General features: G+C 43.7%; 2 protein-coding genes across 4 annotated transcripts in view; both read left to right on the forward strand.

Moving 5' to 3' along the window:
• Window positions 1–4,693, forward strand: part of LOC110508260 (ubiquitin carboxyl-terminal hydrolase 33) — a 66,868-nt gene extending 62,175 nt beyond the window's left edge. Inside the window, exons 22-23 of the mRNA XM_090226039.1 lie at window positions 2,376–2,444; window positions 2,619–4,693. Coding sequence (XP_090082165.1) covers window positions 2,376–2,444; window positions 2,619–2,758 — 209 coding nt within the window. The 3' untranslated portion in view covers window positions 2,759–4,693. The remainder of the gene's footprint in view (window positions 1–2,375; window positions 2,445–2,618) is intronic.
• A 2,863-nt stretch (window positions 4,694–7,556) lies between these two features.
• Window positions 7,557–17,632, forward strand: part of LOC110509155 (uncharacterized) — a 50,184-nt gene continuing 40,108 nt past the window's right edge. Inside the window, exons 1-2 of one of the 3 annotated variants that reach the window (XM_090226036.1) lie at window positions 7,557–7,961; window positions 14,736–17,321. In XM_090226036.1, coding sequence (XP_090082162.1) covers window positions 14,794–17,321 — 2,528 coding nt within the window. In that variant the 5' untranslated portion in view covers window positions 7,557–7,961; window positions 14,736–14,793. Of the gene's footprint in view, window positions 7,962–12,621; window positions 12,753–14,735; window positions 17,322–17,632 lie in introns of those variants that run through there. The other 2 variants (XM_090226038.1, XM_090226037.1) reach the window with 2 other exon arrangements.

Genomic DNA, 17,632 nt, shown 5'->3' on the forward strand with positions numbered 1-17,632 from the left:
GTCAGTCAGAATTTCACTGTGAGGTCTACACCTGTTGGTTAAGGGCTTGTCAGTAAGCATTTCACTGTAAGGTCTACAGCTGTTGTATTCGGCGCATGTGACAAATAACATTTGATTTGAATGTCATTCTATGCTGTAGCGTTAAGATTTCCCTTCACTGGAACTAAGGGGCCAAAGTCCAAACCATGAAAAACAGCCCCAGACCATTATTCCTCTTCCACCAAACTTTACAGTTGGCACTATACATTCGGGCAGGTCGCGTTCTCCTAGCATTCTCCTAAACCCAGATTTGTCCGTCGGACTGCCAGATGGTGAAGCGTGATTCATCGCTCCGGAGATCTCGTGTCAACTGCTCCAGAGTCCACTGGCATCGAGGTTTACACTCCAGTCGACGCTTGGCATTGTGCATGGTGATCTTAGGCTTGTGTGCGGCTGCTCGACCATGGAAACCCATTTCATGAGTCTCCTGGCAAACAGTTATTGTGCTGACGTTGGTTCCAGAGGCAGTTTGGAAGTGTTGCAACCGAGCACAGACCACAGGACTCGGCGGTCCCGTTCTGTGAGATGGTGTGGCCTACCACTTCGCGGCTGAGCCGTTGTTGCTGCTCCTAGACGTTTCCACTTCACAATAACAGCACTTACAGTTGACCGTGGCAGCTCGAGCAGGGCAGAAATTCGATAAACTGACTTGTTGGAAAGGTGGCATCCTATGACGGTGCCAAGTTGAAAGTCACTGTGCTCTTCAGTAAGGCCATTATACCTCCAATGTTTGTCTATGGAGATTGCATGGCGGTGTGGCTGAAGTCCACTCATTTGAAGGGGTGTCTAGATACTGCTGTAGTAGGTGTGATTTGGAGTCTCCACCCCCAGCTGTTGAAAGGAGTGCTATAATGTGCTATAATGTGCTATAATGTGCTATATAATGTGCTATAATGTGCTATATAATGTGCTATATAATGTGCTATAATGTGCTATAATGTGCTATATAATGTGCTATAATGTGCTATAATGTGCTATAATGTGCTATAATGTGCTATAATGTGCTATAATGTGCTATATAATGTGCTATAATGTGCTATAATGTGCTATATAATGTGCTATAATGTGCTATAATGTGCTATAATGTGCTATAATGTGCTATATAATGTGCTATATAATGTGCTATAATGTGATATAATGTGCTATAATGTGCTATAATGTGCTATAATGTGCTATAATGTGCTATATAATGTGCTATAATGTGCTATAATGTGCTATAATGTGCTATAATGTGCTATATAATGTGCTATATAATGTGCTATAATGTGCTATATAATGTGCTATATAATGTGCTATAATGTGCTATAATGTGCTATATAATGTGCTATATAATGTGCTATAATGTGCTATAATGTGCTATAATGTGCTATAATGTGCTATAATGTGCTATATAATGTGCTATAATGTGCTATAATGTGCTATAATGTGCTATAATGTGCTATATAATGTGCTATATAATGTGCTATAATGTGCTATAATGTGCTATAATGTGCTATATAATGTGCTATAATGTGCTATATAATGTGCTATAATGTGCTATATAATGTGCTATAATGTGCTATATAATGTGCTATAATGTGCTATATAATGTGCTATAATGTGCTATAATGTGCTATAATGTGCTATATAATGTGCTATAATGTGCTATAATGTGCTATATAATGTGCTATAATGTGCTATAATGTGCTATATAATGTGCTATATAATGTGCTATAATGTGCTATATAATGTGCTATATAATGTGCTATAATGTGCTATATAATGTGCTATATAATGTGCTATAATGTGCTATAATGTGCTATATAATGTGCTATAATGTGCTATAATGTGCTATAATGTGCTATAATGTGCTATAATGTGCTATATAATGTGCTATAATGTGCTATAATGTGCTATATAATGTGCTATATAATGTGCTATAATGTGCTATATAATGTGCTATATAATGTGCTATAATGTGCTATATAATGTGCTATAATGTGCTATAATGTGCTATAATGTGCTATATAATGTGCTATAATGTGCTATAATGTGCTATATAATGTGCTATATAATGTGCTATAATGTGCTATAATGTGCTATATAATGTGCTATATAATGTGCTATATAATGTGCTATAATGTGCTATATAATGTGCTATATAATGTGCTATAATGTGCTATAATGTGCTATATAATGTGCTATAATGTGCTATATAATGTGCTATATAATGTGCTATAATGTGCTATATAATGTGCTATATAATGTGCTATATAATGTGCTATAATGTGCTATATTAGGCTGCCTTCAGATTACATTTTCTGTGTCATAATAATTGATTTCCCTCTCCCTTGCAGATCCACCGGGACCAATCGATAACTCCAAGATCGCGATCAACAAGAATGGCCATCTAACACTCAGACAAGGTAACAGCCTGACCCAGTCAACTCTTCTGTCTTCTCCAAATCCTCTACTTATATAATGTCCTATCAGTGTGATGCTGATGGAACTGTTGTGGACACACTTGATCAAGATAGAAAAGCTACTAAATGTGCGTTATTTCAGTCTCATTAAATCTGTGTGCTATTTACTCCCTCAAGGAGCTGACTCGGGACAGATCTCTGAGGAGACGTGGAACTTTCTCCACTCCGTCCACGGAGGAGGTCCGCTCGTAACAGTCCGGCCCAACGTCTCTCACCCCGAACTAGAGGCCTCCTCGCAGTCTAAGGAGAAGATATAGGTGGAGACGTGCTACGTTTCAATCTACCGACATACCAACTCCTTCACATGAAACAACCTACCTACTATACCAACCCCCTAATAGGAAACTACCTACTGTACCAACCCCCTAACAGGAAACTACCTACCAACCTCCTAATAGGAAACTACCTACTGTACCAACCCCCTAATAGGAAACTACCTACTGTACCAACCCCCTAATAGGAAACTACCAACCCCTTAACAGGAAACTACCTAACTATCAACCCCTTAACAGGAAACTACCTACCAACCTCCTAACAGGAAACTACCTACCAACCCCCTAATAGGAAACTACCTACTGTACCAACCCCCTAATAGGAAACTACCTAACTACCAACCCCTTAACAGGAAACTACCTACCAACCTCCTAACAGGAAACTACCTACCAACCCCCTAACAGGAAACTACCTACCAACCCCCTAATAGGAAACTACCTACTGTACCAACCCCCTAATAGGAAACTACCTAACTACCAACCCCTTAACAGGAAACTACCTACCAACCAACCCCCTAACAGGAAACCCCCAACACCGGCCCCCTAACAGGAAACCCCCAACACCGGCCCCCTAACAGGAAACCCCCAACACCGGCCCCCTAACAGGAAACCCCCAACACCGGCCCCCTAACAGGAAACCCCCAACACCGGCCCCCTAACAGGAAACCCCCAACACCGGCCCCCTAACAGGAAACCCCCAACACCCTAACAGGAAACCCCCAACACCGACCCCCTAACAGGAAACCCGCAACCCCCTAACAGGAAACCCGCAACCCCCTAACAGGAAACCCGCAACACCGGCCCCCTAACAGGAAACCCCCAACACCGACCCCCTAACAGGAAACCCCCAACACCGACCCCCTAACAGGAAACCCACAACACCGGCCCCCTAACAGGAAACCCCCAACACCAACCCCCTAACAGGAAACCCCCAACCCCGGCCCCCTAACAGGAAACCCCCAACACCGGCCCCCTAACAGGAAACCCCCAACACCTGCCCCCTAACAGGAATCCCCCAACACCAACCCCCTAACAGGAAACCCCCAACACCAACCCCCTAACAGGAAACCCCCAACCCCCTAACAGGAAACCCCCAACCCCCGAACAGGAAACCCCCAACCCCCGAACAGGAAACCCCCCAACCCCCTAACAGGAAACCCCCACCACACTAACAGGAAACCCCCACCATCAGCCCTGAGTAAAACAACAACTAAAGCCTTTTATTTCGCACTTTACTTTTTATTTAAAAAGCGTTGTAACGAAGGATTTCCCTTCCTTGACCACCACAACAGCCCTTCTTGACAACTGGGCGGAAGAATAAACATGTCTGAAAATAACATGATGACATGTTTCTACATAAATGTAGAAATATATAATTTCTAATTGCACTGTAGAATAATACATGGGAACTGTGTCTGGTCATTTCCAGAACCAAGCATTTATTAATCTTGTTTGCAGGTAAAAAAAAATGTTTTTTCCTGAATGCAGCGTTTAAAAAAAACAAACTTCTCTCTCTTGACCAAAATTGAGACAATGTCACTCTATATCAGGGATGGGAAACTTTAATGGGGGTGGGGGCCACAAAGAAATCGGAACTCATTATGAGGGGCCGTAATGGTTCATGGGCCTGCGTACCCACATCCATACCCACACATGCAATCAGAGCCAGCCCTCTCCTTTTGGGGGCCCTAAGTGAAATTGATGACCCCCCCCTCTTGCGAGCAAAACATTTTAGCGGCACCCTTCTTGACAGCGGAGAGAGAGAATGTATGTTTTAGTTTATTTCCTGTAATTCTATACATTTTTGCAGTTTTAAAGCAAGTTTGCTGCAATTCTACACATTTTGCCATGGGGCGGTGAGAACATTTTTCAATTTTATAACAAATTTCATGCAATTCTAATAAAAAAAATTGCAATGGGGCAGAGAGGACATGTTTCAGTTTTACAGCTAATTCCCTGCAATTCTACACATTTTGCCATAGGGTGGAGATAAATGTCTGCAGTTTTTAATATGATTATCTGAGTGAGAGTAATTAACAAAATCAACGGAGGCCCCCCTGGTCAGTAATTCGACCATGATTACTACAAATTTAGGTAGCTGGCTAGACTAATTTACCAATCTACATTTTTTTTTTCTTCGCTGATATGGGCTATTTGAGTGGCTGTCAGTGACTTACGTAACTGCTGATGCACAACCAACATTTTGAAATGACACCTTGGTGTGTTCTACTATTCTACCTAGCAACAGTAAGTTGAGAGTTCCCTGGAGGGGGGTTCTATATGATGTCACTCTTATGTCTTGTGTGTCGCAAAAGACAAAAGAAGAATCACAAATGATCACAATCAAAATGGTTCTCTTTTTAATACTTGTTCTAAGAAAATAACATATTGTTGAAGTGAATGGTTCTAAAAAAAAAGCTCAAGCTCTTACATTTTCCATAAAGTGAAGAAGAGAAATCTCCGTCCACACATTTTTAAGAGACCCTCCTCTTGTTTGCAGAAAAAAAATGTAGCTGTTTGTTTGTAAAAGCTAATTTCCTACAATGCTACAGATTTTGCCATACCGTGTTCTTGTGCTATCTGGTCAAACATAACAAAATCAATGGGGGGCTCCATACCAAGACATCTTGGGAATTTTAAATTCTCCTGTTTTTTTGGAGTGTCGGCAAGTGAATGAAAAAAAGGGAAACACTGCTAAGGATATGTGTTTACACAGGCAGCCTAATTCTGATCTTTTTACACGAATTGGTCTTTTGACCAATCAGATCAGGTGTTTTGTCAATAATTAGTCAAAAGATCAGAATTGGGCTGCCTGTGTAAACTAAGTAGTCTCAGGAAGGATTTGTATGTTTGTTTTTTACTATAGTCTGGTTAAGATGCGTGGCATGTTCACACAATGTCTGATGTGTATTTGAATGTACTAGTGAGTCCAGGGGTGTATTCACTAGGATCTAAAAGGAAGCAAAAGGAACGAAACGTGTAGGGGACCCACCTATCTGAATTGGTCCAATATAAACTCTTGTTTCCGTTGTAAAACCTGGTGTGTGTTACCTAATGAATACACCCCTGGTGTACTACGGTCCCAGAACTTCCTTGTTATTTACCCCCCCCCCCCCCGTTGGCTAGACCAGGGGGTGGATTAACAGTGTATACCAAATGGCACCCTATTCCCTAAATAGTGCACTGCTTTTGACCAGGGTTCCATTTGGGAGGCACCTATATGATGTTAATATACTTGTTTTTAAATAGAATATGTGGCTGGCAGGCACGCTTTAGAGGGGACCCCACTCACTCAGCCGGGGTTTTGGTCAATCCCATTTCAATTCAGGAAGTGAAGTGAAATTACAAATCAAATTTTACTCAGATGTGAGACAAATGTGGAATTGACCCCCAACCCTGACGTACGAATGATTTGAAAAAACTTGATGGCCACATGTCACATTAAATTACATGTAAGCTGCCCACTCACTGCATTATGTGTACACAATGAATCACAAACTTCTGTGGCCATCTTTGTCTTTGAAATGTACAGAATTACATGACAAGCTTTCAAATCATAATATTCATCAGTTTTGTCATTGGAAGAAAGCATTCATTTGTGTATAAGGGTATGGTGTTGCCTTTTGGTATGTGGTCACTGAAGACTGAAGAAGCAATGTGAAGAATGCTGTAGGTATATGGAATACTGCTTCCTGATTTACTAAACTAAACACAACTGTTCTGATTCTGGTTCTATAAAACACATCTGTTCTGATTGGGAATGGTTGATATGATTCTGGTTCTATAAAACACAACTGTTCTGTTTCGGAATGGCTGATATGATTCTGGTTCTATAAAACACAACTGTTCTGTTTCGGAATGGCTAATATGATTCTGGTGCTAGAAAACACAACTGTTCTGATTCAGAATGGCTGATATGATTCTGGTTCTATAAAACACATCTGTTCTGATTCAGAATGGCTGATATGATTCTGGTTCTATAAAACACATCTGTTCTGATTCAGAATGGTTGATATGATTCTGGTTCTATAAAACACAACTGTTCTGATTCAGAATGGCTGATATGATTCTGGTTCTATAAAACACAACTGTTCTGATTCAGAATGGCTGATATGATTCTGGTTCTATAAAACACAACTGTTCTGATTCAGAATGGTTGATATGATTCTGGTTCTATTAAACACATCTGTTCTGATTCAGAATGGCTGATATGATTCTGGTTCTATAAAACACAACTGTTCTGATTCAGAATGGCTGATATGATTCTGGTTCTATAAAACACAACTGTTCTGTTTCGGAATGGCTGATATGATTCTGGTTCTATAAAACACAACTGTTCTGTTTCGGAATGGCTAATATGATTCTGGTGCTAGAAAACACAACTGTTCTGATTCAGAATGGCTGATATGATTCTGGTTCTAGAAAACACAACTGTTCTGATTCAGAATGGCTGATATTATTCTGGTTCTAGAAAACACAACTTCTGATTCAGAATGGTTGATATGATTCTGGTTCTACGATTCTGTTAAACCCTGACAATGAAAGAACAGTGTAACACAGACATGATTTCTCTTCACCTGTTTGTTTACTTAGCAACTTAATTTTAATCCTATTTATTGCAGTGCTTGTTATGGTTTTAAGATCCAAGTTTAACATTTTGTATGGAAATTTATGTTTAATTTAATTGTGGACCAAAACTCTTGTGTATCACAACATTTTGTTTTGTTCTACCAACTAATCGGAACATCTCTGAAATACTCATTTCATTATAAGCGACCCTTTATTTCTGGATTCTGACTAATAACATTATAGATATGGTTAGACTTGCAATGGAGACATGGCATTGGTAGCCCGAGCTACACACAGTCTCGTCCAGGGGCCAAAGATGTCTTTCATGTTCTCCTTTCAACAGGAAAACTGTAGTGTTTCATTTTGACAAGTTGTGGAACTAGGCAGAACACACACACACACACACACACACACACACACACACACACAAGGCAGAACACAGACACACACAAGGCAGAACACACACACACACACACACAAGGCAGAACACACACACACACACAAGGCAGAACACACACACACACACAAGGCAGAACACACACACACACACGGACCCCGTTGACTGGATAGAAAATATGTCTCCTGCCGAGTGTGGCAGCACACGATTTGCGGAAGTGAGGTGAGTGTAATTCTCTAGCTATCTTCACAAACCCATTTTTTTTCCTTCCAATAAACGATTTAGTCGGTCGTGATCAGAAGTGAAGCATAGACTTGCCATCTAATGAACAATTTTAGTGAAAAAGTCGACCAAATAGTGAGCCCGTTATGCGAATGCTTTAGGAAAGTTGTTTACTAGCCGCTGTTAGCAAGCAGCAGCCTAGCCACAGAAGGAACTATTCCCTTATTGCACATCTTTATCCTAGCTTTGTTATTACGACTTTAGGCCACCCGCTAATGTCCATCAATTTAACGTTACTTACCAATGTTAAAGCTATGCGATTATCAACTCACTTACTTTAGTATTAATATAGCTTGTCAAATACTTGTACTATGCATAATAAACCATTACTCCTTAGCGAACCATTCATTTTAAGACTAGTAAGACTGATATATAATGTATATCTTTAGTAAGACTGATATATAAATATATATAACTAGTAAATTCAGTAACTATCCGGTGCGCCAATTGGCAATGTAACTAACCGCTAAGTGAGCTAGCTAACATTACTACTTTTATTTCATGTAATAAAAACAAATTATTTTGTTATCCGGTCATTTGCTAACTTTTGCGAGGAAACAAACAAAACAAAAACGTATGAGGAGCAGAAATATGTTAAGAATAGCAACCAGTTTATGGTGCATAATGCATATCAGGGTGCGACCAAGCTGCCTTCTGCAGCCTTTTCTAACGGGTTGGTTAGCATGTGGGCTAACGGTTTGATAGCCGGCTAGTTTGCATTGGTTTAAGCATTGGTAGGTAATAAGATGAACACACGACCACGGGGACTAGTTATCCTTCTCTTGTGAAATAGTAGCTACCGTATTTGGAGCGAGTTAAATAACTACTTATTAAGACCCCTGCGTCTCAGTGTTGTCCAACTTGGGTCCTGTCGGCTGGAGTGCCATTACCGGGGATTTGGTGGAGGCAGTCCGGTCCTCTGAATGGAGATATATATATATATTTATATAGGGTGGAGAAGTAAAGATGATGGGGTGAGAACAATAAAACTAAACGAAATACTCCATTGTTTACTCTATTGAATTAGTGAAGTTAAAAATAAATAATATTTAAAAAAAAATGTTTATTGAATTTATTTATTTTATTTATTTGTGAAGTTGCATCACATATCTACGTGCTACTAGCTACTCCACCGTTTCCTATACCAATCAAGGAAGATAACTATCAGCTTTCCTTTCACACGCGGTTTAATTCGTTTTGTTCTTGTGACTTTTGATATGTTTACACGGGTTTAAAACCTGGCTTGGATAACTGTCAGGACGGGAACAATTAGAAAGGCTACGTCTCAATTTAAAGTTGATGTCATGCAACGCATCCTGGGCAGGAAGACATTAATGCTTGACATATACAACTTACACTTGGAGTTGTTGAAATGTTGTCTAGTACTGCCGCATCTCATGTTTACATGTTGCCAGACACTGAAATGGAATCCAATTCCATGCTACATAGTGCACTACTTCTGACCAGAGCCCTATTTTTAGTGCTTAGGGCTCTGGTCAAAAGTAGTACACTATATAGTGAATAGGGTTGACATTTGTGACAAAAGTAAATTACCATAATGGGAAATTGATCCCTTCCCTGCATAATGCCTTAAAGACCCTCTGCCTGCATGAGCAAATATCTGTCTGTCTGTCTGATAACACCCCCCCCCCCTGTCTGTTAGGGGGGGGGGGTTGTGGTGTGTAGAGAGCTCTATGGGGGGGGTGGTGGTGTGTAGAGAGCTCTATGGGGGGGTGGTGTGTAGAGAGCTCTATGGGGGGGGGTGTAGAGAACTCTATGGGGGGGGGGTGGTGGTGTATGTAGAGAGCTCTATGGGGGGGTGGTGTGTAGAGAGCTCTATGGGGTGGTGGTGTGTAGAGAGCTCTATGGGGGGGTCGTGGTGTGTAGAGAGCTCTATGGGGGGGTGGTGTGGTGTATGTAGAGAGCTCTATGGGGGGGGGGGGTGTAGAGAGCTCTATGGGGGGGTGGTGGTGGTGTGGTGTATGTAGAGAGCTCTATGGGGGGTGGTGGTGTGAGTCAGCTCACATAAACATGTTTTAGGAAGGTTAGGTCTGAATGACAAAACAATGCATCACATCATACCACAGGAAGGTAATTAAATGAACACACACACAGACAGTTCCCTATGTTAAGACAGGCATCGTAATCAGTTATTGACCGATTAAGTGATGGATGTGTTCTACCTGGGTAGAGGAGACAAAGGATGTGTTCCACCTGGGTAGAGGAGACTAATGATGTGTTCCACCTGGGTAGAGGAGACAAAGGATGTGTTCTACCTGGGTAGAGGAGACAAAGTCCAGCCGGAGTCTGTCGAAGAACAAGAAGTCACCAAACCACAGAAGATTAAAATATGTGGGTTTTGGTGATGGCTTTATGGGAAAGCTAGCAACTCGTAAACAATTACCCATTTCTATAAGCAAGTCATATTTTTATAGTAGTGTTAAATAATAAACATTGGCTGTTAAGTAAATTATATTATGACTGTTGCCTCCCGTTTTAAGTTGATTTATGGTAAGGACGTTTGCGTTTGATAATTATTAGGTGGAGGTCCGAGCTACAGTGGTATTTTCAACCTAGCTTTTAGCTAGCTACAGTGATGCCTTCAACCTAGCCTAGCTTTTAGCTAGCTACAGTATAATATTCAACCTAGCCTAGCTTTTAGCTAGCTACAGTATTATCTTCAACCTAGCCTAGCTTTTAGCTAGCTACAGTGATGCCTTCAACCTAGCCTAGCTTTTAGCTAGCTACAGTATAATCTTCAACCTAGCCTAGCTTTTAGCTAGCTACAGTATATTATTTTCAACTTAGCCTAGCTTTTAGCTTGCTACATTGGTATCTTCAACCTAGCCTAGCTTTTCTAGCTACAGCATAATCTTCAACCTAGCCTAACTTTTAGCTAGCTACAGTGGTATTTTCAACCTAGCCTAGCTTTTAGCTAGCTATAGTGGTATCGTCAACCTAGCGTAGATTTTAGCTGCTAGAAAGTTAGTTACTTGTTTCTCTAACATTTATTATCATCTTAAAACAATGTTTCTCCTGTCTTCCTGTCTTGAATGAAAAGGTAACATCTCCCTAAATAAATGCTATCTCTGACGGGAGACTAGGCTGTCCGTCCAGTAGTGGAATAAACTTGCATGAAGGTCACGATGTGAACGGGGGCATCAGATTACTAACGTTTTTCAAATGCGACGTTAAAAACGGTTGTTTTTGGAAAACCTGACCCTGAGAGCGAGAGATAAGGGATATGTCCCAAATGGCACCCTATTCCCTATATAGTGCACTTAGCCCTATGGCTAGGTAGTGCTATAGAGGGAATAGGGTACCATTTGGGATGTGACCTAGTGTTCCAGTCTACTTGTTTCCCCAGACAGACACAGAGCACTCACAGCTGAAGCATCAAAGATGGGCTGACATTTGATTCTCTTTGAACTGGCAAGAGATGAAAGATACTGCCCTGCCCTTATTCACCCTCTGTCAATATACAGTTGAAGTCAGAAGTTTACATACACCTTAGACAAATACATTTAAACTCAGTTTTTCACATTTCCTGACATTTAATCATAGGAAAAATGTCCTGTTTTAGGTCAGTTAGGATCACCACTTTATTTTAAGACTGTGGAATGTCAGAATAATAGTAGAAATAATTATTTATTTCAGCTTTTATTTCTTTCATCACATTCCAAGTGGGTCAAAAGTTTACATACACTCAATTAGAATTTGGTAGCATTGCCTTTAAATTGTTTAACTCGGGGCAAACGTTTCGGGTAGCCTTCCACAAGCTTCCCACAATAAGTTGGGTGAATATTGGCCCATTCCTCCTGACAGAGCTGGTGTAACGGAGTCAGGTTTGTAGGCCTCCTTGCTTGCACAAGCTTTTTCAGTTTTGCCAACAAATTTTCTATAGGATTTTCTATAGGGCTTTATGATGGCCACTCCAATACCTGGACTTTGTTGTCCTTAAGCCATTTTGCCACAACTTTGGAAGTATGCTTGGTGTCATTGTCCATTTGGAAGACCCATTTGCGACCAAGCTTTAACTTCCTGACTGATGTCTTGAGATGTTGCTTCAATATATTCACATAGTTTTCCGTCCTCATGATGCCATCTATTTTGTGAAGTCCACCAGCAAAGCACCCCCACAACATGATGCTGCCACCCCCGTGCTTCACTGTTGGAGTGGTGTTCTTCGGCTTGCAAGCTTCCCCCTTTTTCCTCCAAACATAATGATGGTCATTATGACCAAACAGTTATATTTTTGTTTCATCAGACCAGAGGACATTTCTCCAAAAAGTATGATCTTTGTCTCCATGTGCAGTTGCAAACCATAGTCTGGCTTTTTTTATGGCGGTTTTGGAGCAGTGGCTTCTTCCTTGCTTTGAGACCTTTCAGGTTGTGTCGATATAGGACTCGTTTTACTGTGGATATAGATACTTTTGTACCTGTTTCCTCCAGCATCTTCACAAGGTAATTTGCTGTTGTTCTGGGATTGTTTTGCACTTTTCACACCAAAGTACATTCATCTCTAGGAGACGCGTCTCCTTCCTGAGCGGTATGACGGCTGCGTGGTCCCGTGGTGTTTATACTTGCGTACTATTGTTTGTACAGATGAACGTGGTACCTTCAGGCGTTTGGAAATTGCTCCCAAGGATGAACCAGACTTGTAGAGGTCTACAATTTGTTGGCTGATTTGATTTTCCCATGATGTCAAGCAAAGAGGCACGGAGTTTGAAGGTAGGCCTTGAAATACATCCACAGGTACACTTCCAATTGACTCAAATGATGTCAATTAGCCTATCAGAATCTTCTCAATCCATGACATCATTTTCGGGAATTTTCCAAGATGTTTAAAGGCACAGTCAACTTAGTGTATGAAAACTTCTGATTCACTGGAATTGTGATTAAGTGAAATAATCTGTCTGTAAAGAATTGTTGCAAATGTACTTGTGTCATGCACAAAGTAGATGTCCTAACCGACTTGCCAGAACTATAGTTTTTAACAAGAAATTTATGGAGTGGTTTGAAAAACAAGTTTTAATGACTCCAAACTAAGTGTATGTAAACTTCCGACTTCAACTGTAGCATCTCTGATTCTCTTACCTTATTCATCCTCTGTCAGTATAGCATCTCCCAACGCTGAACCTTATTCACCCTCTGTCAGTATAGCATCTCCCAACGCTGAACCTTATTCACCCTCTGTCAGTATAGCATCTCCCAACGCTGAACCTTATTCACCCTCTGTCAGTATAGCATCTCCCAACGCTGAACCTTATTCATCCTCTGTCAGTATAGCATCTCCCAAAGCTGAACCTTATTCACCCTCTGTCAGTATAGCATCTCCCAACGCTGAACCTTATTCACCCTCTGTCAGTATAGCATCTCCCAACGCTGAACCTTATTCACCCTCTGTCAGTATAGCATCTCCCAACGCTGAACCTTATTCATCCTCTGTCAGTATAGCATCTCCCAAAGCTGAACCTTATTCACCCTCTGTCAGTATAGCATCTCCCAACGCTGAACCTTATTCATCCTCTGTCAGTATAGCATCTCCCAACGCTGAACCTTATTCATCCTCTGTCAGTATAGCATCTCCCAACACTGAACCTTATTCATCCTCTGTCAGTATAGCATCTCCCAACACTGAACCTTATTCATCCTCTGTCAGTATAGCATCTCCCAACGCTGAACCTTATTCCCAGTCTGTCAGTATAGCATCTCCCAACGCTGAACCTTATTCATCCTCTGTCAGTATAGCATCTCCCAACACTGAACCTTATTCATCCTCTGTCAGTATAGCATCTCCCAACGCTGAACCTTATTCATCCTCTGTCAGTATAGCATCTCCCAACGCTGAACCTTATTCCCAGTCTGTCAGTATAGCATCTCCCAATGCTGAACCTTATTCACCCTCTGTCAGTATAGCATCTCCCAACGCTGAATCTTATTCATCCTCTGTCAGTATAGCATCTCCCAACGCTGAACCTTATTCATCCTCTGTCAGTATAGCATCTCCCAACACTGAACCTTATTCCCAGTCTGTCAGTATAGCATCTCCCAACGCTGAACCTTATTCCCAGTCTGTCAGTATAGCATCTCTCAACGCTGAACCTTATTCATCCTCTGTCAGTATAGCATCTCCCAACGCTGAATCTGGTTCATCCTCTGTCAGTATAGCATCTCCCAACGCTGAACCTTATTCATCCTCTGTTAGTATAGCATCTCCCAACGCTGAACCTTATTCATCCTCTGTCAGTATAGCATCTCCCAACACTGAACCTTATTCATCCTCTGTCAGTATAGCATCTCCCAACACTGAACCTTATTCATCCTCTGTTAGTATAGCATCTCTCAACGCTGAACCTTATTCATCCTCTGTTAGTATAGCATCTCCCAACGCTGAACCTTATTCCCAGTCTGTCAGTATAGCATCTCCCAACACTGAACCTTATTCATCCTCTGTTAGTATAGCATCTCCCAACGCTGAACCTTATTCCCAGTCTGTCAGTATAGCATCTCCCAACACTGAACCTTATTCATCCTCTGTCAGTATAGCATCTCCCAACGCTGAACCTTATTCCCAGTCTGTCAGTATAGCATCTCCCAACACTGAACCTTATTCATCCTCTGTCAGTATAGCATCTCCCAACGCTGAATCTGGTTCATGGATAATGGATCCCTTATGAAGCTTTATAACCTCTGTCTCCTCTATGCTCCCAGGTGCCCCACTTCTGTAGCAGAGGAGCGGGCAGCACGATGATACGCCTCTCGCCGTAGCATGGCCGCGTCACGTTCCTCGCGCGTCACAAGGTCATCGGTCGGGCTCAATGGATTGGACGAGAACTTCTGTGGCCGAACCCTCAGGAATCGCAGTATCGCCCAGCCGGAGGAGTGTCAGGGGTCACCCCTCCCCGGCAGCAGGGCCCCACGCTCTCCCAAGAAGAGACAAGATGACCAGGACGGGGCCTCAGAGAAGCCTGGGGGTCACCAGGGAAAGGTAGCCCACCACAAGGCCACCTCCGTGGACGGGGAGACATGGGCAAGCCCCAGGAAGAGGGTCCTGTCCTGCTCAGAGAGAGAGGGGGTTGGGGGTTCGGAGAAGGCTGAGAACTGTGAAGGGAGGGGGAAGGAGACGTCAGGTGCTGTGGGGAGGGATGCCTCACCGCTCCTCAAAAGGGCCAAACGGTGCTTCCGCTCTGGGGAGTCGCATGGATCCAAGGATGACCTCCCGTCTGCGCCCCCCATGCCCGTCATCCCCGCCTCCCCCTGTGCCCCCTTAACGACTGTCAAGGAGAACAGTGAAGGGGGTGACCTGCTCAGACAAAACTCCACCGCAGCCTCACCTTCCTCTTCTTCACCTGACCTCAACAAGGAGGAAGGAGAGGAGGAGGAGGATGACGGCCATGTTCAGCAGCTCCTGAACTCCAACTCCCATAAGTCCTGTATCGGGCTGGGGCAGACCAGCAGTAGCCCTGATGCTCAGACAAACTCCCTGTGTCTCAGCGCTGCCTCCAACACCACCTGTCCAGGTCCCGGTCCAGCACTGCTGAACGGCAGCCAGAGGGGGGCGCCCTGCCCCTCGCCCCCAGACCCCGTAGTGCCTTGTAGAAACTATGATCCTGGGCAGGAGGAAGGTAAAGATTATGATCCTGGGCAGGAGGAGGGGGGTAAAGACTCTGATCCTGGGCAGGAGGAGGGGGGTAAAGACTCTGATCCTGGGCAGGAGGAAGAGTGTAAAGACTCTGATCCTGGGCAGGAGGAGGGGGGTAAAGACTCTGATCCTGGGCAGGAGGAAGTTAAAGACTCGGATCCTGGGCAAGAGGAGGGGGGTAAAGACTCTGATCCTGGGCAGGAGGAAGGGGGTAAAGACTCCGATCCTGGGCAGGAGGAGGGGGGTAAAGACTCTGATCCTGGGCAGGAGGAGGGGGGTAAAGACTCTGATCCTGGGCAGGAGGAAGTTAAAGACTCTGATCCTGGGCAGGAGGAGGGGGGTAAAGACTCTGATCCTGGGCAGGAGGAGGGGGGTAAAGACTCTGATCCTGGGATGGAGGAGGAGGGTGAAGACTCTGATCCTGGGATGGAGGAGGGTGAAGACTCTGATCCTGGGCAGGAAGAGGGGGCTAAAGACTCTGATCCTGGGCAGGAGGAAGGGGGTAAAGACTCCGATCCTGGGCAGGAGGAGGGGGGTAAAGACTCTGATCCTGGGCAGGAGGAAGTTAAAGACTCTGATCCTGGGCAGGAGGAGGGGGGTAAAGACTCTGATCCTGGGCAGGAGGAAGTTAAAGACTCTGATCCTGGGCAGGAGGAGGAGGGTAAAGACTCTGATCCTGGGCAGGAGGAAGTTAAAGACTCTGATCCTGGGCAGGAGGAGGGGGTTAAAGACTCTGATCCTGGGCAGGAGGAAGGGGGTAAAGACTCTGATCCTGGAATGGAGGAGGAGGGTAAAGACTCTGATCCTGGGCAGGAGGAAGTTAAAGACTCTGATCCTGGGATGGAGGAGGAGAGTGAAGACTCTGATCCTGGGCAGGAGGAAGTTAAAGACTCTGATCCTGGGATGGAGGAGGAGGGTAAAGACTCAGGGGAGTGTCCTGCTCCTCTTCTGGCCTCCTTTGAGGAGGACTCCTCTACTCCCCACCTCTCTGTCAGAGAGGAGGAGGTGGAAGTGACACCGACCGAGGAGGAGGAGAGTTGCGGCGGGGGAATTAACGGATGGTCGTTCATGCCGCTGGTGGTGCAGAACACTGTTGCCACCAGCATCATCATCAACAACAATATCATCAACAACAACATCAACAATGTAAACAACAACAACAATAACTCAGGAGAATTCACGATGCCACTGCTAGCCCCCCCAACACGCTCAGACCCACCCTGCACCCCCTCTATCTCCAGCACCTCGCCCCCCTCCTTCACAGAGCCCCACGAACACAGGTACACCCTGAGGACTTCGCCCCGTAGGGCGGCCTGCGGCGGGGGCAAGGCTGTGGCCCCCTGCTCCTCTCCCAGGGACCCTCTGAGGGACGGGGTGGAGGCGGGGAGAGAGCTGGTCGCTACTCCTACCCTCTCCTCATGCTCCAGTATCCAGGCCAGGGAGGGGTCTCTCCTGTCTCCTCCGTCTGTCCCCATGGAGCAGGGGAACGGTGGGGCCAGAAGGGACAGGGTAGGATGGGACAGTACGGGCCATGGGGAGCTCTGTGAGACCAGGGGAGGCCTAGAGGAGGTTCCAGGAGGAGGAAGTCAACAGGAGGACGACCCAGACGTGTATTACTTTGAGTCAGATCACCTGACCCTCAAACATAACAAAGAGTACGTAGTGGGAGTTTATGGGATTATATATATATATATATATATACAGTCGTGGCCAAACGTTTTGAGAATGACGCAAATATGAATTTTTCACAAAGTTTGGTGCTTCAGTGTCTTTAGATATTTTTGTCAGATGTTACTATGGAATACTGAAGTATAATTACAAGCATTTCATAAGTGTCAAAGGCTTTTATTGACAATTACATGAAGTTGATGCAAAGAGTCAATATTTGCAGTGTTGACCCTTCTTTCTCAAGACCTCTGCAATCCGCCCTGGCATGCTGTCAATTATTGATTATTCTTGCATAATC

The sequence above is a fragment of the Oncorhynchus mykiss genome, chromosome 28 (assembly GCF_057628025.1).
Source record: "Oncorhynchus mykiss isolate SJ-2025 chromosome 28, ASM5762802v1, whole genome shotgun sequence".
NCBI classification, from domain to species: Eukaryota; Metazoa; Chordata; class Actinopteri; order Salmoniformes; family Salmonidae; genus Oncorhynchus; species Oncorhynchus mykiss.